Genomic DNA, 20,817 nt, shown 5'->3' on the forward strand with positions numbered 1-20,817 from the left:
GATGAGGATGGTGAAGGAAACATTTCTGGTGTCTGGTCGGGTCTGTTTACGGGATTCTAGCACAAGCACGGCGTCGGCGCGGGCTGCAACTGCAGAGCATTGTTTGGTTGTCGTACGAGTAGTGTATGTTTAGCTGTTTGAGAGCCTCGGCATGGCTGCGCGTACACGCGGCGTTGGCAGTATGGAGTAATTCGATGCATTTGGACCATGCAGGGCGTGTGTAACTCTAATATCTCGGCGCTTGTTCTGAGAGCCGGCTTGGTTGGCCAGCTCTCCACCTGCATACAACCACTTCGGTCCTATACCGACAACGCGCGCCAGGAGTGAGCGCATCCAACTTTGTCACTTTGTAAATATCCCGCCTTTCCTTCAAGGTGACTCTAGCACTGAAACTCACACAGAGCACAGAAATCACGACGGAGAAGCGAACCATGGCCACGGCCGCCACCGCTGACGCACACTCGGTCGCCGTCGCCGTCAACGGCGGCACCGTTCTGGGCAGGCGCCAGCCCGCGTCGGAAGACTACCCCCGGGCGCTGGACATCTTCTACGGCGTGCCGTACGCGGCGGCGGAGCGGTTCCGTCGCGCGGTGGCGGTGCCGCCGGTGAGGCGGGGGGAGACGCTGGATGCGCGGGACGAGGGGCGGGGAGAGGGGACGCCGTGTCCGGGAGGGGAGGGGAGGGTGGAGGAGAGCCCGCTGAGGCTGAATATCTTTCGGCCGGCTGCTTTTGATGGTGCTTCGGGTTCTTCTGTTGCTGCTGGCGCTGCTGCTGGTGCTGCGGGTGTTGGTGTCGAACGTGATGGTGGAGGCGATGGAGCGGCCGAGGATGAGACGAAGAAGAAGAACAAGCCGCGGCGGCGGCTGCTCCCAGTGCTGGTGTACATCCACGGCGGGGGGTTCAACTTTGGCAGCCCGCTGGAGAGGGACCTGGGGGCCATGGTGGCGTGGGCGCCGCGCGGGGTGCTCGTCGTGAGCGTGTCGTACCGGCTGGGCGCGCTGGGGTTCCTGGGGGGCGGCGGTGACGGCGGCGGCGGCGATGGCGATGCTGCTGTTGAGTTGAACCTCGGGCTGAGGGACCAGCGTCTCGCGGTGCGGTGGGTGGCGGATTGGATAGGTGCGTTCGGGGGGCAGGGACGGGAGGGGGTGACGCTCATGGGCGTGAGCGCGGGTGCGCACTCGGTGAGTCTGAGTCTTGAGTCTTGGGATGATGTCTTCACGATGGTTGGCATATGTCGTAACCTCCCCCCGTTTCTTACCCGCGGGACGATGACGATGCTCATGGAAAGAGGCAGACGCGACGCCATGCTCGAGTGAACTGAGGGCAGAGAGAGCAGAGAGCTGACGCCGCCTCGCAGATCGGACACCACATGCTGTCCCCCGCGCCGCCCCCCTCGCACCACAGGTCCATCCTCGAGTCGGGCTCGCCCACCGCGCGCTCCGTCCTCTCGGCGCGGCATGCGCGTCCCGCCGCGCAGCTCGCCTCGCTTAAGAGGCACGCCGTCGCCGCAGCAGCAGGACGACGGAGGCAACAGCGTGCGGTGGCGGCAAAGGAGATGGTAGACCTGTCGACGCTGCCGCTCGACGACCTTCTCGGCGCGGCCGTAACCGTCTTCGGGGAGAACATGGCGTCGGTGTGCTGGCCGTTTCAGCCCGTCGTTGAGGACACTGACATATCACGACGCCGGCCAAACTCCACAAAAAGGGACAGCGGCGACGATGATAATGATGACGATGATGCCGTCATCCCCGACACGCCGCTCCGGCTCTGGGACCGGCTCCTCCTCGTCCGCCCGGACTCCCCCTCCCCCTCCCGGGACGCACGCCGGAAGCCGCCGGGCCCGATCATCACGGGCTTCTGCTCGCACGAAGGCACGCCCTTTGTGCCCACCCGCGCCGCCACAAACGACGCCTTCCTGTCCTTCTTCACGACGCTCATCCCGGGCCTCACCGCAGATGACCTCGCCGCCCTGCAGCGCCTGTACCCGGATCCCGTCGCCGACACTTCCTCCTCCCCCTCCTCCCCCCCGTCGTCACTGTCAAAACTATACGCCAACCCGCCCGGCTGCCCGCACGCCGCGCAGTACACCCGCCTGCAGGCCGCGTACGCGCACTACGCCTACATCTGCCCCGTGCTGCACACCGCCCGCGCCGCGTCCCTCTCCGCCTCCCGCGGCGGCGGGCCCGTATACCTGTACGAGTTCGCCGCGCTGGCCGGCGACGATCCCTCCTCCGCCGCCGCTTCCCACGGCGACAGCTCCGCCGTCGTGGCGCACGACGCCGCGCACCTGCGCTCCCGCCCGGGCCTGCGCGCCGTAGCCGACGCCATGAACGCGCGGTGGATGGCCTTTGCGGCGTCGCCCGACGGGCTGTTCGACTCCTCCGCCGCCGACACGGAAGAGGAGGGGGGAAAGGGGGACGAAGGGAAAGAGGAGGAAGACGACGAGGTCAAGGGCCTGGCGTGGCCGCGCTTCAAAAGCCCCTTTGACGTCGTGGACCGCGCCTCGGGCAGGCGGGGCTCCGGCCGGCTGCTCGTCTTCGGCGAGGGCAACGACGAGGCCGCGGGCGGGCGCGCAAGGGGCACGCCCGTGCGCGTGCGGACGCTGACGGAGCGGGAGATGGAGCAGTGCCGCTTCTGGTGGGACAGGATGGCGCTGAGCCAGGGCATGGGCGAGAGAGGGGACCGGCATGTAACATAGTAGTTAGTTGGCCCTGGGCGAGTCACGAGCATGGAGAGACTTGCCAGCTACCAAGGGCCAAGTTCGGTATGTTGTGGGCAAGTATCCATTGGGCTGCCCATGTCGAGCCAACTTCACTTACATCACTTCACGGACTTGGATCAGGTGCCCACGTTACGTTCATCAAAGCGCTTCAACTATTCATCTAAATTGCTCCAGCCTGCCCGTATATACCATGTGCAGAGCGCATGTCGCTCGTCGCTGCCTTTGTCCCGTATCAACATCCGCAGCCCACATCCCCTGGCCCTCGTTGTCGCAGAGAAAGATGCTGAATGAGAGCTATGTCCTCCATAGATATTAATCTACCCCCCAGGGCCGGCGTTGTGCCGGCCCGCGTTCATCCTCTGCTCGCAAGGGGCTTCCAACGGCAACGAATGCTCAAAGTCGCTATGCCGATGCCGTATATACATATCCCGCTGGGTTGCTCTCCTCAACCGCATCTCTCCGCTGAGAGTATCCTCCTGCGCTTTGGATAGTAATGTCTGTCGACGCGTTGCCGACATGCGTAAAGTGTCAAAGAACCCAACAATAAACGAGGTATGCGCCAAGCCACCAACGCCTGTCAAAGTTGCCCATCTTCCAGTTTTGTTCTCGCAAGGTCCCAAGCCCAAGCGGGGTATCGTGCACCTCAAATCCAACCACTCACTGCATACTCAGATATATCTTGACGTTGACAGCGCACTTAGAAGTTCTGGGCGATGCCAGCGCTTTGCTGGGGATAGTGCGCTGGGTTCTCGATGCGCGTGTTACGCCGCGCCGGGTTGTCCCTAATCACGGCCTGGCCGGGGAGCTCCTGCGGCCGCTGGTCGCTGTACGGGTTCTGTGCATACTGGTCGTAGTAGGCGCCGCCGCCGCCGCCGTTGCCGTACACGCCACCATCAGACCCTTCCGATCGTCCAGCTGCACTATAGGAGGACGATGCGTTGGAAGGCCCGCGGCGGACGTCTCCTCCACGGTTGTTGGCTGCCGAAGGGCCCATGGCCCCCAAAATCTCCCCGTCAGGCGACGACGAACCGTCAAGGAGGGGCTCGCCGGACCTGGCCTCCGAGTTGGCGACGCGGGTCGGAGATGTGACGTCCGAGTAGGCGCCGCCCGGCATGCCACCAGACATGGTCGTCGACGCCTTGCGCCCGGTAGAGCCAGCCGCAGTGGTCGATCCCCAACCACGATAGCCCGACCCGCCGTCCTCCCGCATCTCATACGAATTGTCGGCGGCGAGGCCAACGGCGGGGATCGTGGGGTCGGCATTGGGGTTGTAGGCATAGTCTTCGACCTCCTTGCGGCGCTGCTCCTCGGCCTCCTGACGAGCTCTCCGCTTCTTCCACCAGAACAGCCCAAGGATGGCCAGAATGGCAATGGCGGCGATGGGAACGACGACGCCAATGGCCACCTTGGACCCCTGGCTCAGTCCTCCGCTCCCGCTGCCAGCCTGGTCATTGGGCGTGGGTGTCGAGGTCGAGCTGGTAGTCGCAGACGGCGACGAAGACGACGGGAGCGGCGTGGTGGTGCGGATGACGGTCGTAACAGCCGTAGAGGTCGTGGACGGCGTCTCCGTCACCACAGTCGTCGGAGGGAGGGATGTCGTTGGTTCCGGGGTGGAACTGCTCGACGTCGTCGGGGGCGTAGACGAGGTGATGGGCGTCGACGATGTCGTGGGAGGTGGTGTCGACGACGTCGTCGGAGGAGGCGTCGAGGAGGTGGTCGGGGGAGTCGATGAGCTCGACGGAGTCGTCGGGGTGGGCGTGGACGACGTGGTTGGCGGCGTTGGCGACGGAGAGCTGCTGCTGGGCGTTGGTGGAGTCGTGGGCTGCTGAGGAGTGCTCTGCGTCGGCACGGGAGTCGTCGGCGTGACGGCCGGAGGGGCCGTACCACCAGTCACGTTCGACATGGCGACGTCGTCTGGCTGGTTCGCACGGGGAAAGAATCTATCGGCGAGATGAAGGTCAGCGCGACGATCGAGGACATGATGAAGGGCACTTTTTTTGCAAGTTTATTTTGGTACAGTGGCAGTGCACCTCGGGCGTACAGGAGCTGAAGAGGTCGGTCGTGCAGCGACGCCATGTACCGCCGGTGGTCCGCGACGTCGTGCAGGAAAGACACTTGGCGCAGGCGCTCAATGATGCGCCCGTCCGTCGCTCAATGCAGCGCTGTGGGACTGGCAAGAGGCCAGAAAGGGAAACAGGCATATGCGCGGCAGAGCGTCGTCGGCGCTGACGATGCGGTGCGCACGAACAATCACATGAGGCGCAACGGAGACAGAGACCCACGTACCAGCTGAGAAAGGAGTGCTGCGGCAGCGCCTCGACAACGAATCGATAGGATTCGATTGTCGCAGGGCGTCTGGAGTGACCGGTCGAGAGGCGCTTCGCAAATCGGCTCGACCGGGGGTGACGAAGCAGCGTCGAAGGCTTGAGGAAGAGAAGGACGGGCGGCAGCAGACGAAGGGGACAGGAGAACTGTCGTGTTATGTCGGGGGACCTAAACAATGAGGAAACGGCGGGTTGCCGTTGGCTGGAGGGGCCAATGGAGCGATGTCAGCTCTGGCCTGCTGCAGAGGCGTGTTGGTTTGGGGCGGGTGAGCACAAACCTGAGTTGTGATGCAAAGGTTATCTCGGGTCTCGCGGGGGACCGGGGGGCCAGGGAATGAGGCCAATGTGCGGTTGAGAGACGAGACACACTGGGTCCTACAGGCGCGCAACGGGAGAGGCGCCGCGAGGAGCGATTGGACGACGACGTCGCAGCGCGCGGCAGTGAGCGTGATGGCGACAGTGACACGAGTGTGCGAGAAGAGGCCTCGGAGAGCGGAGAGGCACGCAACAATGATTCGGGGGGGCGGCACAGAAAAAGAGAGATTGAGGGAAGACTCTGCTGACGGATACGAGGAAGAAAAGACACTGGCGGCGATGAGTGAGCGTGCGAACGGGCGGGCGCCGGGGGGGAGAAGAGGAACCGGACGTGCGAAAGAGAGGCGAGCGAGAGGGAGCCGCTAGGCCAGGTCAGGCCATGGCCTCGGTCGTGGGGTGGGCTTGGCCTTGCGAGGAAGGAAGAAGGATGGTGTGGATAGACGGACGGGTGGACGGACGGGTGGACGGTGGACGGTTGGAGGCACAGCGCAGCGGTGCCGTGCGGTGGCATGGGATGGATGGATCCCCCCCATCCCCCCTCTCTGCCAGCAAGCGGCACGAATTACAGTGAGTGATTGGCAGGCCCCAGTGTTGCTTGCGTCCAGAGCTGGAGAGAGGCCCCAGCAACCGAGCCCAGCCCGACCAGCCAGCCCCAGCCCGGCCAGCCCAAGCCAGCCCACCCCAGCGTGACAGCCCAGCAGCGTCGTCGGGCTGCTTCCTGGGCGGGTGGCACCCCAGGCGGCGTCCGGCGGCGCTCCTCTCGTCAGCGGCCGTGGCAGCGGTGGCCAGTGCGTTTTGCTTCAGCTCCGTCCGAACGAGGGCGGGCTCCCTCGCCATGTGAAATGCGAGGTGGCATACTTGACGTATGCGCGTCGAGGCGAAAAGAACAACTGTGCGAACCGCACGCACCCAACAATAGGTATCTCGTTCAGCACTTCCCACAGGTTCCATCGATTGGATGTTAGCCGACTTGCACCGTAAGCACCCCATTCAACCGCCATCACGGCAATGCACTATTTAGCCTTCTCGCGTCGTCCGCCGTGTCAGTGTCCTGGTCCCAGTTATCCAGGCCAGGACAGGCACGCAGCCGCCAATACACAGAGCGAGCAGAGGACAAAATAAAAACTGGCAACGGCGCATTAAGCTCTGGCTTTGGCCACCCCACCGCGTCGTGGCGCCGTGTCGGGTCAGCACCCAACGTCTAGGCCCTCCACGGTGCGAGGCCGTTCAAGAGACGACGCCTCGGACCGCTGCGGCAGCACCGCTTTGGTAGGCAGGCCGGTGCTCAGTCATGATTGATGACTCCCGTCATCAGTGTCGCCGCCGAGCGCCAGCAGCAGCGGGAGGCCTGATGAGGTCCTGCGTCCCCCCGAGATACGGGCTGGGCCCACTGTTCTTCACTGGGTACCTGTGCTGCGGTCTGCGTGCATTCCAGCGCCAGCCTGGCGAGCCTGGGCAGCCACCTCACAGCATCCCACCCGAACAGCACCAACAGGCAGCCCAGCGAGCGAGCAAAAAATGGGCGGCCCGCTCCCGGATGCTGCGCTGCGCTGCCCATCATCAATGCCCGCCAACCCGCGCCGACCTGCCGGCCATCCGTTGCAGAGCATGCGCTCAGGCGGGTCCATGACTCCATACCCATCGCATCGTCCACCCATGCTGCAACGGCCCCAGCAACCAGCATCGCCCATCAGCGCTTGTGCGTTTTCAGGCCCACCGCATGCAGACATGGGGACTGACCAAAATGTCCGGCGGCGACTGGTGGAGACGAGCAAGGCCCTTTCCATGCAATGCAATCAATCGCAGCGCACCCAAGGGGGATCCTGCCGGCGGCGACTCGCAAACGCAAAAAAAAGGTGTCTGTCTGACCTCTTCATTTCCCAGCGCCCGGGCGCAATTTCGCCTCTCTGCCCCTACCTTACCCTCGTGGAGAGAGCGGGCGCGTTCTCGATCCCTGCGCCACAGAGACATGGCACCGCCACAGAGAGAGCTTGCCATAGGTAGTGATGACGGATGATGACCACGGGTGGCCGGTGGCGTGCAGCTCGTATCTTGCTTTGGTGGCGGATCCTCTCGTACGGAAGACAGTCAGTCCGGCCCGTTCACTGCCACACACCGTCATCGGACCAAGTAACGTACGGGCTACGGAGTGCCTTTTTGCTATTTTAATCCACCATCCATCGTCCGTCGCTGCTGCTTCGTTCCGGAAGGGGGACCCAGCCATCGGCCCGTCATCGTCATGCGCGCGGCTCTGCATCCGCCACGCAGAAGCAAATAACCCAAACGCCGAGGGGACCATAGGGCAGGGCCAGGGCCAGTGAATGGCGACTGAACGAATTGTTTTGACCTGACCTGACGCGCCAGGGATCCCACCCCAGGCACACACGACACACGTCTCTGCCTCCCTGCTGGCTTGCCTCGAGGCATCCCGAGACACGCTTCTGTCTCACGCCATGTCGTTCTCCTTAATCCGCAAGTCGGACACCCTACCTTCGTACCGAGTAGTAGTAGTAATGGAAAGGTACAGCACCGACATGTAACGTGCCAATCTCTGGCTGACGTGTTAAGGTGGCAGTCGACGGACAGGACTTGAAGAGCACTTGGGCTGTCAATGAGATCACGTGACTTGCATTGACAGCAGGCAAGCGTGACACCGTTTTCGACGCATCAACGCCCGGATATGGCACCAATCGTATGCCAAGCAGCCGTTTTGAGTGCTTGGACAAGGCAATCATCTCGCGAGTCTGGTACGTAAAGTTTTCTTGCCCTAGCTTGGCATCTCTCTTCATAAGACCGACACCGTGCTAGACCGCTTTCCTCGACACGACCCTTCCTGCCCGATGGGCAGTCACTGGTGTAAGTGAGCCCCTCGGAAATATCATGACATGCGAAGATTGAATCGGCATCTATGCAATTTGAGATTCGCCGAGGTTGTACAGCACTCGCATTTTCCTTCAAAGTTGCCAAGTCCGAGCATTGATGGCTTTGTGCTCCCGTTATGCTTGCTCCAGCACATGTTACTCAATGCTGCTGGCCTTGGCTGCTACCTAGAAACAGCTGGCTAATCTAGCTTATCATTCCAAAGCCCGAGCATCACTCACCGAGCCGCATGAAGTACATAATATTCTTCAAAATAACCCCATGCAATTCTTCACGTATAGTCCGCCGTCCAGCAACCCCGTCTCGCTGCTATTCCGCATATGCGCCCAATGCACCGCGCACTTGTCTCTCCCATCTGTTCGCACACAATGTGCTTGCCGTTCTTGAACCTCTGCCCGCGTCTGGGGAAGACATGGCCCGCGTGCTCGCCCACGTAGTCTCGCGACGCACCTAGAGCAACGCCATTAGAGGCAAACATCCGGAGACTGAGGTTTGGTGCATACTATGGCTTGCTTGAAGGAGGCGTATACCACAGCCGTATAATTCCTCAGCCAGGCCACGTTCGTAACCTTGAAGGGTTCAAATCTTGAGCCGGCAAGAGCCAGGAGCATGACGAAACGTAGGCCAGATTAGCCGTTCGGCCTCTACATGAGCACAGCACAGCTGCCGCATCACCAATTGCATCTCCTCGAAGCACCCACCTACCCCGCCTGACACAGACGGGAATGGCGACGCAAGAAACAGCTTGTTGAACACCACAAGAGACGCACCCCGGGCCAGATCAGTAACCTACCCTCGGCCCCGGACGCGCAGCTCCCGAAATAACCCACCGTGGTCAGTACTAGAAGATGCGGCTCAAACTGGCCAGTGTAGTTTGGGTCTGCCTCGAATGTGTTGCGCGTCCTGCTGCCGGGCCAAGATCCGACGCCGTCCCCCCTGCCCATGGTATGTCTGACATCTTTGAGTTCATGTTGACGGCCATGCCTATGTTCGTGTCACTGATCCTGGGAGGCGGCGCTGACGACGCCGGGTAACTTACAAGCATGCTGCGGCGTCACAGGCTCGCGGTTTCAACTTCCCGTCTCTGCGTCGTGAGTCGTTTCCATGAACCGTGCGCAGCCCTGTGGTAAATTTGGTGTGCGCCCGACGGTTACTACATCCGTGACACTCCAACCGTGCGCGGCCAGTTACTCAAATAGGCACGCAGCCTTGCTCGTGTCTTCACTTTAGTCGGCTGCGACGTCACACGTAGGTCACGAGCCTCATCACGGCAAGATAGGGGCCGGTTGCTGGTGTTTGTAAGGTGGACACCACCTCCGATTGACTATCTACAAGTCTCATGTATAGCAGGCAGAGCCCCCGATCAAAGATACACCAGAGTCGTCATCGGGGCTTGCCACTGCAAGTTGCCAGTCCCTCTATATGCAAAACCTCGGCTGAAAACCCCACCAGAGCAAGAATGAAAAAAAATGAATAGAAGGCAACAGAGCCCCCGTCATGACCCAATTACTCCATGAAGCCCAAAACGATGCATTTGCTAGCTCGCCAAGGGATCCGATGCAATGCCAAACTTCACATTGATGCCATCAGCCCGTTCAAGGGCGCATCCCCCACTGCGGCTTGAGCGTGTCTGGCAGCGCCGCCTGGGTGAAGACTGTGTCCCCGGGCAGGCGACTGACACGGCCTGCTCCGCCACGGAGCGCTCCGAGCTGCATCGCCGATATGCCGCTCCTGTTGCTCCGGATGCTGCCAGCGTCACTACTTGTCTCTGCATCCTTGAACTTCTTCGGGGGCGCAAAGTCCAGGTTGGTGAATGTCGACGATTTGCGGAGTAAATGGCTGGCATAACGTTAGCATATCGTCACCGGGGCGTTCTGCACGGCCGAGTCTACTTACGGACTGGGGAGCGCCGGCAGCTCATCGAAAGCCGTGACAAGCGGCGAAGCTACCGGCACCTTTGGCTGATAGGGCCGTCTCTCGCCGAGAGGGCTCTGGCTGCGACCAACGGCACGGTCGCTGAACGACTCAGGAGGCGCAAAGTCGATTGCATTCATCAAGGCAAAGGAGTCGTCCTTGAGCTTGGAGGGTGTGGGCAGCGTGTTCAAAGGTGCAGGGGGCGGCAGGTGCCTCTTGGGTCCGCGTAGTCTGGCCGAGGCCGAAGAGTCGGGTCGCGGGCCGAAGGCGGACCCAGCCCGTGGGCGGCGCGGGCCTCCGGGAAGGCTCATGCCTCCGATTGACCCAGGACCACGAGGTCCTCGGCCGGGCGGTCCTCCAGGGCCCCCTCGGAAACGACCCGGTGCCGGGGGCGGAGTCATGGCTCTTCTCGTGACTGGCTGGGCATAGGGCATGACGAACGTATTATGGTCGGAGTCGTAGTACGCCATGTCTCCCAGGTAGCCGGCATCATAATCCTCATAGTACTCGGCAGCTGGGCCGCCGCCGCGTTGAGTTGGCAAGGGCGGCGGAGCTTCTTTGCTGTCTTCAAAGTATTCCTTGTAAAAGGATCGGATTCGGTTGGCCCGGTACTCGGGGTCCTCGGATTCTGTGACTTCATCCGGAGGCAGCGGGCGGAAGCCTACTGAAAGTCGCTTGGACTGCTGCTGCGGCACGCCTAGGCTCTGCTGTTGGACAGGGTACTCAACGGAAGGTTGCCTCTCCAACCCGCGACCCCGTGCCTCCTCCTCGTACTCGTCGTAGTACTCTGACGTCCGGATCTCGGGGTGATCCGCGTGATCATACGTCTGCGCCTGGCCTGGAGGGTACTCTAGAGCGTGAGCTTCAGTCGCATGGTGGTCGAGAGGCGGCGAGGAGATCTTGGGGAGGTCGAAGTTGAGACCCAGGCCGGAGTCTTGGTCGTGGGACGACGTGAAATGAAGGCCATCGTCAGCCGAGTGGGCGACCCCGATGTTTGTCGGGAGGTGCAGGGAGTCTGATCGGGCGAGGCTTGAGTTGAAATCCGGGGGAGAGTCCCTAGACAACGCCGGCGGCGGCGGCTTGACATCGGGCATGTCGAGGCCACCGTGGGTCTTCTCGTCGGGATATGAGACGGTTCCAATCTCCGGGACAATAGACGGCACCGAGCGAATGGGGTCCTTGATGTCTGTCGTGGCGGGCATCTGATGTGTGGGCTCAGGCTGCGTGGGCGTCGCAAACGGGTTGATCTTGGTGTCATCTGGTGTGGCAGGCGACTTGGGCATCGAGTTCGTGCGGGGCGGGGGCATCATAGGCGCCCCCATCGACCTGCTGGTGATGACGGAGGCGCGCTTGCTGCCACCGTAGGACCTGATGGAGCCAGTCTCGCTGTTGATGTACTCCTTGACCGTCCGGTAAGGATCCGCCTCGGAGCCCACAAAGTTGCGGGCGAGCGACTCTTGCGACTGATGGGCATTGGGAGGCAGCAGGTAGGGCGAGGACAGGTTCATGTCCATGGAGAGCTGGCCGGGCCTGTGAGTCGTCTTTTCACCGCCGAACATGAAGCTCTTGCGTTTGCCGCCCTTTGCAGGGGCTTCGTCGAGACCAAAGTCGAGTCCGACGTTGGGGTCCTTGGCATCCTCCATCCTCAGCCGCCTGACGTTCCTGCGGTGCAGAAAGAGGAGCACGAAAACAGCCACGACGACGGGGATCCTGCTCGCGGATTAGCATTTCAAGTCCACTTCCGTACCCCACAACTGTGAGAATAAGACGGTATAACACGTACACGACGCCAAGGATGATGGCGAGGTTGGTGACGTTCGTGCCGACAGCCTTGTCGCAGTCGCTGCCAATGCAAGCGCTCCGCTTGGCGACCTTGGCGTACGAGTCTGCGGCGGGCGGTTCCAAGCCCACATCGGCTCGGCGATGGTTGATGCGCGGTTGCATGACATATCCTTCACTGACAAAGGTTGCCCGTCCCATGGTTCCGCCGTTCCCGTTCTTTTCGGGTATGAGAGCCATGTTGATGTAGGGCTCCTTTCCCCGTCCTTCCCGTTCCAATCGCCGGTACTCTCGCGCCCAAGAAAAACAATATATCCCTTATTTACTTGAAGATTGAAAGCCAGCGATCATGACCGTGGAGACGCAAGTCGAATGGCAAGGAAATAAATCGTCGTCAAGGCATGGACGGACAGGTGAGTTCGAGTTCGGTGGTCGCTGATCCGGGGGGATGGACGATTGACGGGCGAAACAAGAAACGAAACGACGGCAGGCACGCGTCCTCGAGAGATGGTTGTTGTTTGTCTAAAAGAGCGACGCGCTACTGTGCTGCTGGGCAAGCGGCAAATATTAAGCAACCAAATGAATGACTGGAGGGCGATTAAAGGAGTGACGAGCCTGCTGGCAGGCGAGGTGAAGGGTTCGACGCGAGAAACGCAGTCGTCGAGGGTGAGGAGCGACGATGCGAGAGAGGGAGAGGAGGCCAGGAGTCGAGAGGAGGTGAGCGGGCAGGCGACCCAATCCGGGCAAGCACCAGGCCAAAGGCTGGCAGATTACAGGCGTGGAGCTGTGAAGGGGGGCCTGAAGACAGCGGGAGATGATAGGCCCAGGGCGTCGAAGCTAGCAGCCGGCGGCGGTCGCGGCGAATGAGACAGCGTTGCGGATGTGGCCTCGACAGGGGGGGGAGGGGGACAGGCGGGCTGCGGTTCACACAGGGCCTGCCGATGGAGAAACCTGACCTGGGCTGGGAAGGGAGAGCAGCGTTTGTGTGTTTGTGTGTCAGCGAGAGAGAGCGCGCTCTGCTTGCCGGTCAGGACTCAGGACCCATGCCATGCATCCATGGTCGTCCGTCCGTCAGACAAAGGGAAGGGAAAGTGAAGGACTTTGTGTTAATTTACGGCCAACGGGGGCGGCGGTGTCTGTGTGCTCGCCCGCTCGTCTCGCGAGTCGTGGCTACTCGTACAATACGGAGCAGGACGTGCTTCGTCCTCATACATGTCCAGCACGCACGCACAATGCGAATGCGTCTATTCAGCGGCTTTGTTGTGCAGCAGCAGATCACGCAAGCGCCCTCCGATGGCTGCACGGCACAGACAGGCGGCGGCGACGGCACGACAGGTGCCTGGATCGTAAGCTCCGCACAGCGAGCAAGGGCCATGCGGCGCCTCCGTGACGGGCCCGGCGAGGGCTTTAAAATAGTGCCTCGCGCCTCCAACGTGTTGTTGGTGCTCTGCAGCAAGACGACCAGAACGGCCCTGGAGCGCGCCCTATCGTGGCACAAAACCGGCGTCCAGACCTCCGATGGAAGGTGGTTAGGTTGGCCGCCTGGAGGAGCTTTGCAAGCTCGCGGGCGTCTGGAGAGCAAGCCAGGCTTTGCCAGGCAGGGGTCTGATGCAGGTACGCGGTCGCTCCAGGGCAGAGTGGCAGGCTAGTGGCCCGCGGTGGTGTGGGACACGGGGGGTCCGCCACGGATCCTCACACAGTGTGGCGGCTGGAGCTGGCGGTCGAGGCACGGCCCTGCCCCGCGACACGGCGGGCGCAGACGCGCGTGAGTCGAGCCTCCGCGAACACTGTGCGGTTGGCAGCCTCTACCCCTGACGCTAATCCCCATCTCGCCATGGCGCCGTCCGATGCCACGACTCGCCTGGGGCCTAAGCTTGGATGCTGGCTGCTCCATGGCGCTGGCATCGCTGCATCGCCTCGCATCGCACTGCATCGCATCGTCGGCGCCCTCTGCCTTGGCCAGGCTTGCCAAACCACCACCACCACCTCACCCACCCTCACCCTGTCTTGCCCCCGGGCAGGCTTGTAGCCCCGGCCGCCACCGTGCCTTGCTTTTTCCCACCCGGCAGAAAGTTGGAACACGCCTGGAAGCCCCTCCGTCATCTCACGCCGCGACGCTGGCGGCCGTTCTGTCTGCACAGCCAGAACAGTCTGCACCAACGACAGACAGACGCGGTGGGGGCCCCGACGACTCGGTCCCCCGGCGCGCTGGGATGGCCCTCGTTGAGCGTGACATTGTGGCGGTGCGGTGCCTGCTGCACATGGGTCAGACTGAGGCGAGCCGAGATGAATTGCAGAAAGGGGGCGCTCGAGACGGCTGCCCGTCTCTGTCGAGATTTGACTCTCCGCCGCGGCCCGGGGTCTCTAACCCGACGGTGCTCCGTTCTGCATAAAGGATCCTATACTGCGGGCTATTACTCTCCTCTTCCTGGACTTGGTCCGGAGACGGCCGGAGCTGTCTGCTTGCGGCAGGCCGTCCGTCCATCCTGTCGAGATTTGACTCTCCGTCACGATGCTCCGTGTCTCCAACCCCACGGCTCCCCCTTCTGCAAAACGAAGCTTATATCACAGACTATTATGTATTGCTGCTGCAAAAAACTGGATTCGTAAATGGCCGGAGCGGTGTGCCCCCCGGCAGTGCCTTCGTCCCCGCCGTCCATCCCTTGCGTTGGGCCAGGGCTGATTGTTGTTTATTACTGGCGACGTTATGCGGACTCGCGGGAGAGGGGCCATGTTGCATTGGTTCCCGACCGCCCGTCCAGGTGGGAACAAGAAAGCTTCGCTTCCAGACATTGTCGCACACGCACCGCGCCGCGGCCTCTGCCGCATTCCTGTGCCAATTGTTTTCCGGCCCGGGCGCTCGAGCACCCAAGGCATTTGGAGAGCGGGGGCGCGGCCAGCCCGGCGTGCGGATGGAGCGCCGCCGCAAAGCGAACAAAATCGGACTGCTACAAGTGCTTGCTTGGCAGTTCCGGGCATCGGCAGCCTGCCGATCGCCAAAGAATTTTTCTGGGCCGAATCGCGCGGCCAGACCAATCGTCATCAGAGGCTCCTTGTGTCTGTACTGTTCTGTATTACATCCGAGTCACAAAGTCATCATCCAGCCGCCCCGATGACATCCTAGCTCTTCGACTTGGCGACGGTATAGAATTCCGGCGCGTACTCCAGCAGCCAGCCCTTTTCGATCTTGGTTATGTCCCGAATGAACGTCTTCTCGCCCGTCTCCATAACCTCGTGGAATATCACCCAATCCGCCTTGCGGTTGAACATGAGGGAGCTCGGGTGCGCGTGCAGCACCGTCCCACCGGCGACGTTGCGATATGTGCCGTCGGGCTGCATCCTCGCCGCGTGCGAAAAATACCCTGCCGTCAGACAGCGTCGTATCTGCTCGGCCTTCTTGGCGTAGTCTGACTTGGGCTGCTGGGACGCGAGGGACTCGTCCACCGTGATGCTGAACCGCTCCAGGTAGCGCTTGAGTTGCGCCCGGATGCTGACCGCCCGGGTCATGGACTTGAAGTTGAGGTTGTTCTCGTAGCAGAAACGCGACTCCTTATTTCCCTTGGTGACGAACGCGGTGTACACGTTGAGGAGGGTGAGGTGGTCGCCCTCTTCAGCGGCAAACTTGCGCCGCGAGCTCTCCATCTGCTTTTGCTCGCCGTCGTGGTAGAACCATACGCTGCCGCCGAGGCTCGTCATCGCAGCAATTGTAAGGATCTCGCTTAGGCAACCAAAGGCCTGAGCCGACAGCAAGGTCTTGGCCATCATTGGCTCGACCGCCAGTTCCGCCATCCGGAAGCCCAACGGCCGTGTCAACTTGGCGTACTCGTCCAGAGCACCGAGCGAGTAGAGGAGCTCAAGAGCTTTGGACATGAGTTCAGAGGGCGGTGGCGACAAAAAGTCGAACCGCACAACATTGTCAATCCCCAGAGCTTTCAGCTGGAGGATAACGGGCGCCAGGTTCGACCTCTGGATCTCTGGCGGGTTCGCCTCTGGTAGATTCTCGTAGTCCTGTTCCGTGTACAGCCGAAAGCATTTTCCTGGCTTCGTGCGACCCGCTCTTCCGGCCCTCTGGGACGCGGACGCCTTTGATATCGGCGTGGCCGTGAGTGTCTCGATCCCAGTCACGGGATTGTAGGCGCGTAATTTGACAAACCCGCAGTCGACAACATGGACAATGCCATCAATAGTCACCGACGCCTCGGCAATGTTCGTCGAGAAGACCACCTTGCGCGTGTTTTCCGGCGGTTTGTCGAAGACGTACATTTGCTGCTCCGTGGACAATCCGGCGTATAGCGGTAGTGGTTGGATGGCTTCATACTTGCTCCCCGCCTGGGCTGCCCTCTCCGACACAGCCTGCACGGCGTTGTCGATTTCCTCGCGCCCCGTAAGAAACACCAGGATGTCCCCCTCTCCCTCTTGGGTGTGGATTTCGAAGACGGTGTCTATCGCCTTTTCGAGGTAGTTTTCCGCGGGGGACTCGAGGTACAGGATGTCGATGGGATACGTCCTGCCCTCGAGATTAACAATTTTGCCGATTGTGTTGTCGCCTTCGCCGTTTTCTTTGGGCGGCGGCTGCTCGTCGCTCGAGTGAGAGAAGAACTTGAGAAACTCTTCGGCCTGGAGCGTTGCGCTGCTTACGATGATGCGTAGGTCGGGGCGTTTTCTGCGAATCTTCTTGAGTAGGCCGAGGAGGACGTCGGTGCTAATGGAACGCTCATGCGCCTCGTCGACCATGATGACCGAGTACCGGCTCAGAAGTGGATCGACGAGTGCCTCTCTTATCAGAAGGCCATCCGTCATGAATTTGATGCGTGTGTCTGCGGACGTGACATCCTCGAAGCGGATCGAGTAGCCCACTTCCTTGCCGAGCTCACATCCGAGCTCTTCGGCGACACGCACCGCCACCGTCGTAGCAGCGACGCGCCTAGGCTTTAGGATCGTTAGCCATGTCCGTTGGCATCTTGATAGGAGAGGGAGCTTACCTGCGTGATGCCGATTATCTTTCCATCCGTGCACCAGCCAGCGGCCTCCAGGAACTGGGGTATCTGTGTCGTCTTTCCTGAGCCTGTCTGACCAATGACTATCGTAACGGGGTATGTCTCGACGACGTAAAGGAGGCTTTGGCGGTGCTTTGCTATGGGCAGGAGAGCAGCTGGTTTATGCAGGGCAGGGATGAAGGACGAGGCGAGGTCGAAGTCAGCCATGGCGACGAAGCAGCGCTGTTCTGACGTCGGATGTCAGTCAAGGCAAGAGTGTTGCACGAGTGCATCAATGTACGGAGTATTAGGCTGCCATGAAACAGAATCTGTCACGTCTATGGCATCACCGTGTGCGTCGACCAACAGTAGACTGTTGACGACGTGACTGCCTGGCTCAATCGATGTTCATGCGGTTGGTCAAAGCTACCCTGGACCTTGAAGCTCAGTATGAAATTCGACGACACCACAGCCGTGGCTTGTGCTCCATCATTGTGGCGAAGGTCACTGGACTGTGGCTTGCGCGGCCCCTGCGCTGTAGCCTGTGGGGACGTCATCATTGGCGCGTCCCCGAGCTACAGCCCCTCGCCAACATCACGGGCTGTACGTAAAGCCTGCTAGCCGCCTCCCATGATGCGTCATCTTAACTTCTGACAACCTCCCAATATCCAGTATAATTAAGGAGCCCACATTACTTTTTTTTATGAAGTGAAGCGACCGGCACTAGATTCTGACAGCACCCCCCCCAAAATGTCAACCCAGGCGGACGCGGTTAGTGCGAAGCTCCCTCCTCACCTCGCCTGCTCTGGCAACTGCGATCACTAGCAATTGCTGACCCCCTTGGATCAACCAGAACAAACCTGCGGCCGAGGCAGGCGCAGAGTCGCCGACAACGGCGCGACCCCTCGAAATGGACGACGACGATGTTCAGGATACCGGTGTCGTTGCCGGCGACGACGTGCCGGGTACCGGCTCCGGCGCGGACCCCAAGGTGACGACGACGTCCACGACGACGCCGCTCCCCGCTACCGTCACAGATGCCCCGGAAGCTGCGTCTGATGAAGCGCCCCCTCCGAAGCCCCCTCGTCCTTTGACGGAGGCGCAGAAGAACGAGATGATTCTCAAGGAGGCGTTCCCGTCCGTGGACAACTCGGTCATCAAGGCAGTCCTACGAGCCAGTAGCGGACGAGTCGAACCGGCGTTCAATGCTCTGCTGGGTATGCAAATCGCCAGAACACCTCTTTAAAGACAAGGCGACTGACGTACAGCAGAAATGACCGACCCAGACGCGGCCAAGAACGAGCCCGAAGACGTTCCGCCGCCCCAACCCCGACGACCTCAGGGGCACACACCGATGTCGCAAGTCGAGGCAGACGAGCTCTACGCACGGCAGCTAGCCGAGCACTACGACAACGTAGGCGCATACGAGGCGAGAACCTCGAACCGTTCTCGTGGCCAGCACAACTTGGACGATGACGATCGCGAGCATAGCTTCATCGACGACGACCTGCCCGTCATTCGCGAGAACCTGCGCAAGGGCTTTATCGAGACTCAGACCAAGGTCAATGGATGGATCACGAACCTCAGGAAGAAGATTGAGGACGGATTCGACGAGACTGAGGAGAATACGCAGCGACAGGGCTCGCCGTTCCGGCGTCCAGGCGAGGCCAGCCGCAGAAGCGGCGACTACGACAGATACGATGCCGACCCGCAGGTTCTGAGTGATGACTTTGCAGGTATGAAGTTTTCTGCCGACGGAAGTGAGTGTGGTATCGCCGCATGATGACGACACTCTGCTGACATGCTCGAAGCGCCGGCCAACCGCACCTTTAACCCGACCCTGCACCGCCCTCCGCCTCCCTCCTCGTCTCCCAGGCCCAGCGACGGACGCCGCGTGGGCTTCAAGGAGGAGACCGAGGAGATCAACATGTACGACACGTCGCCCAGGGTGCCGCCCAAGGACACGCCGTCGTCCGCCATGAAGCCGAGCAAGTGGCAGCCGCTCTCGACGGTCGAGCCGGCTCCCATGGCGGACAATGACCCCTTCAGCCTGGGAGATAGCGAGGACGAGAAGGATGCGAAGGACGCCAAGGAGAAGCCCAAGGATGCCAAGGCAGACGAGAGCGAGAGGTTGAAGAAGGCGGCGGCGGAGGCCATGGCAGACAGCCTCGTAGACCCGGCCAAAGAGGGTGACTCGGCTGCCAAGAAGAGCTGAACGGCCAGCGCCTCGCTCGAATTGTCTTGAGGTCGGGAGGGACGCTCAAATTTAGCTGGATGATCGATTCTCCCAGCAGTGCCACCCGGGTGATGGTGGACTGCTGCCTCGCGTTGCGGAGTAGGAGGCAGTGCGGCCACTGATGTCTCCTGGAATGAGACCGGGTAGATACCCTATTCAGGCCCGGAAGTAGGACAGAAATTGAGCAGCATTGAGTGCCTGAAGGCTGATGGACTGCGCCCGGGCCTTGTACCACGGTGGACATGATGAAGGTGAACGCAACAGGCCATTGTACTCGGCAGGGAGAGAAGCCTGCTTCATCCAACCCGGATATGGCTATCACGGGGTGATCATACGGCGATCGAAGCCTTGAGAGGGCTCACGCCGTAGGGTGTCCAAGAGCACATCGTTTACGACGCTTTGTACTTGACGACTTGTCGACGAATTCCACTATGGGCATCCTCAACCGGACGTCGCAGGGATCGACGCCAGATTGAGAAGTCGGGATGCATACTACAGTAGCATCGGCAGTATGATGTACACGTACTCGTGCAAAGCAGTGCAAAGCAGAAAGGAAAGAATTGGCGAACGGGTGGGTCGTGCCTGGCTTGGCCCTGCCCTGAGTACCACGGGACCGTGGACCGAGCATGGCATGGCGTGGGAGAGGCTCCAGACAATGCATGCGGGCACGCTGTCGACTCGTCGGGATGCTGTACGTATCAACAGCTGGGACAGAGCTCCTTCCGTACCCCGCGCCGACCACGTCATGTACTGCGCAAGGTACCTCGTCTTGCCTGCCCGCGGTACCTGATGTAGTACTCGATACCCTGGCTTGGCGGTCGCGTGAGATCCGCCGCAGACGCAAGAGGGGCAGCAGAGGCTTGAGAGGCTCTTCGCGCGTCTGCAACGCAGTGGACGTCGTCCAAGTCGATATGCCGAGCATCACCTATCGCTCGAGCACGGGGCCGAACGTGGGCCATCGATTGGATGTTTGGGCCCGCGGTGGATGCAGGTCGAGGCAGGACGCTAGAGTGGGCAGTAGCGCCATGAAGGGGCCAGCGCCATGTGTCCAGATTAATGTGCTAACGCGGCGTCGCCTATCTAGAAAGGAGTCCAGATCGCCGGCTAAGCAGCGGCCACGTCCCCCGACGTCGTGGGCCCAGATCGGCCCCCCCTCCAGTGGGTTGCCGGAAACAACGACGTGCAAGCATTGCTGGTCCTGGTCCACCTCTCTCTGCCCAGGGTGCCACAATTGGACGGACATGGGAGAGCCACAGCAGCAGCGACAGGGCAAGCCATGATGAACGACAGCCGTTGAGAAGGACGTCGACGCAAGTCACCCGCCCCCGCTTCCGAGGTAACATACACGAGCTGGACCGTCATTGTTGCTAAAGGGTAATAGTGGGAGGGACCAAGGTAAGCTGTCTGTCTGTCTGTCTGTCTGTTGCGCGCGCGCGACGGCCACGCCGCCAAAACTCTGTTCGACTGCCCTCACTCACCCTCTCACCTCGTCAGGGACCGCTTCGACGAGCCAGCATTGCGTGCTTGCTTGCTTGCCTGCTTGTATACCGTCCGCCGCGCCATACCGTACGCTTGACGCCGCCTGTTGTCCTGCTTGAGGAATCTCAGGATCCCCCCCGCCGACGATCTGCGCTGCAGCACAACCGGCGACACACGGCCGTCTCACTCATT

General features: G+C 61.2%; 5 protein-coding genes across 5 annotated transcripts; 2 read left to right on the plus strand and 3 right to left on the minus strand.

The window, feature by feature from the left end:
• Positions 1-431: 431 nt before the first annotated feature.
• PLICBS_008193 (uncharacterized protein) lies at positions 432-2,698 on the plus strand (the record flags this gene model as incomplete). The annotated part of the gene is made up of 2 exons (XM_018324312.2): positions 432-1,181; positions 1,358-2,698. The coding sequence occupies 2 exons, from the start codon at positions 432-434 to the stop codon at positions 2,696-2,698; spliced, it is 2,091 nt and encodes a 696-aa protein (XP_018177491.2).
• A 721-nt stretch (positions 2,699-3,419) lies between these two features.
• Positions 3,420-4,625, minus strand: PLICBS_008194 (Mucin-2; the record flags this gene model as incomplete). Its single annotated transcript, XM_065601340.1, has 1 exon — positions 3,420-4,625. One exon carries the CDS (start codon positions 4,623-4,625, stop codon positions 3,420-3,422), a length of 1,206 nt encoding a protein of 401 aa, XP_065457412.1.
• A 5,211-nt stretch (positions 4,626-9,836) lies between these two features.
• Positions 9,837-12,174, minus strand: PLICBS_008195 (uncharacterized protein; the record flags this gene model as incomplete). The annotated part of the gene is made up of 3 exons (XM_018324309.2): positions 9,837-10,080; positions 10,138-11,865; positions 11,939-12,174. The coding sequence occupies 3 exons, from the start codon at positions 12,172-12,174 to the stop codon at positions 9,837-9,839; spliced, it is 2,208 nt and encodes a 735-aa protein (XP_018177488.1).
• Positions 12,175-15,054: 2,880 nt separating this feature from the next.
• PLICBS_008196 (uncharacterized protein) lies at positions 15,055-17,138 on the minus strand (the record flags this gene model as incomplete). Its single annotated transcript, XM_018324308.2, has 2 exons — positions 15,055-16,863; positions 16,917-17,138. The coding sequence occupies 2 exons, from the start codon at positions 17,136-17,138 to the stop codon at positions 15,055-15,057; spliced, it is 2,031 nt and encodes a 676-aa protein (XP_018177487.2).
• A 522-nt stretch (positions 17,139-17,660) lies between these two features.
• Positions 17,661-19,125, plus strand: PLICBS_008197 (ubiquitin-binding protein cue5; the record flags this gene model as incomplete). Its single annotated transcript, XM_018324307.2, has 4 exons — positions 17,661-17,681; positions 17,764-18,127; positions 18,182-18,670; positions 18,722-19,125. The coding sequence occupies 4 exons, from the start codon at positions 17,661-17,663 to the stop codon at positions 19,123-19,125; spliced, it is 1,278 nt and encodes a 425-aa protein (XP_018177486.2).
• Between the last annotated feature and the right edge of the window lie 1,692 nt (positions 19,126-20,817).

The sequence above is a fragment of the Purpureocillium lilacinum genome, assembly GCF_023168085.1.
Source record: "Purpureocillium lilacinum CBS 284.36 DNA, scaffold_6, whole genome shotgun sequence".
In the NCBI taxonomy this organism is placed as follows: domain Eukaryota; kingdom Fungi; phylum Ascomycota; class Sordariomycetes; order Hypocreales; family Ophiocordycipitaceae; genus Purpureocillium; species Purpureocillium lilacinum.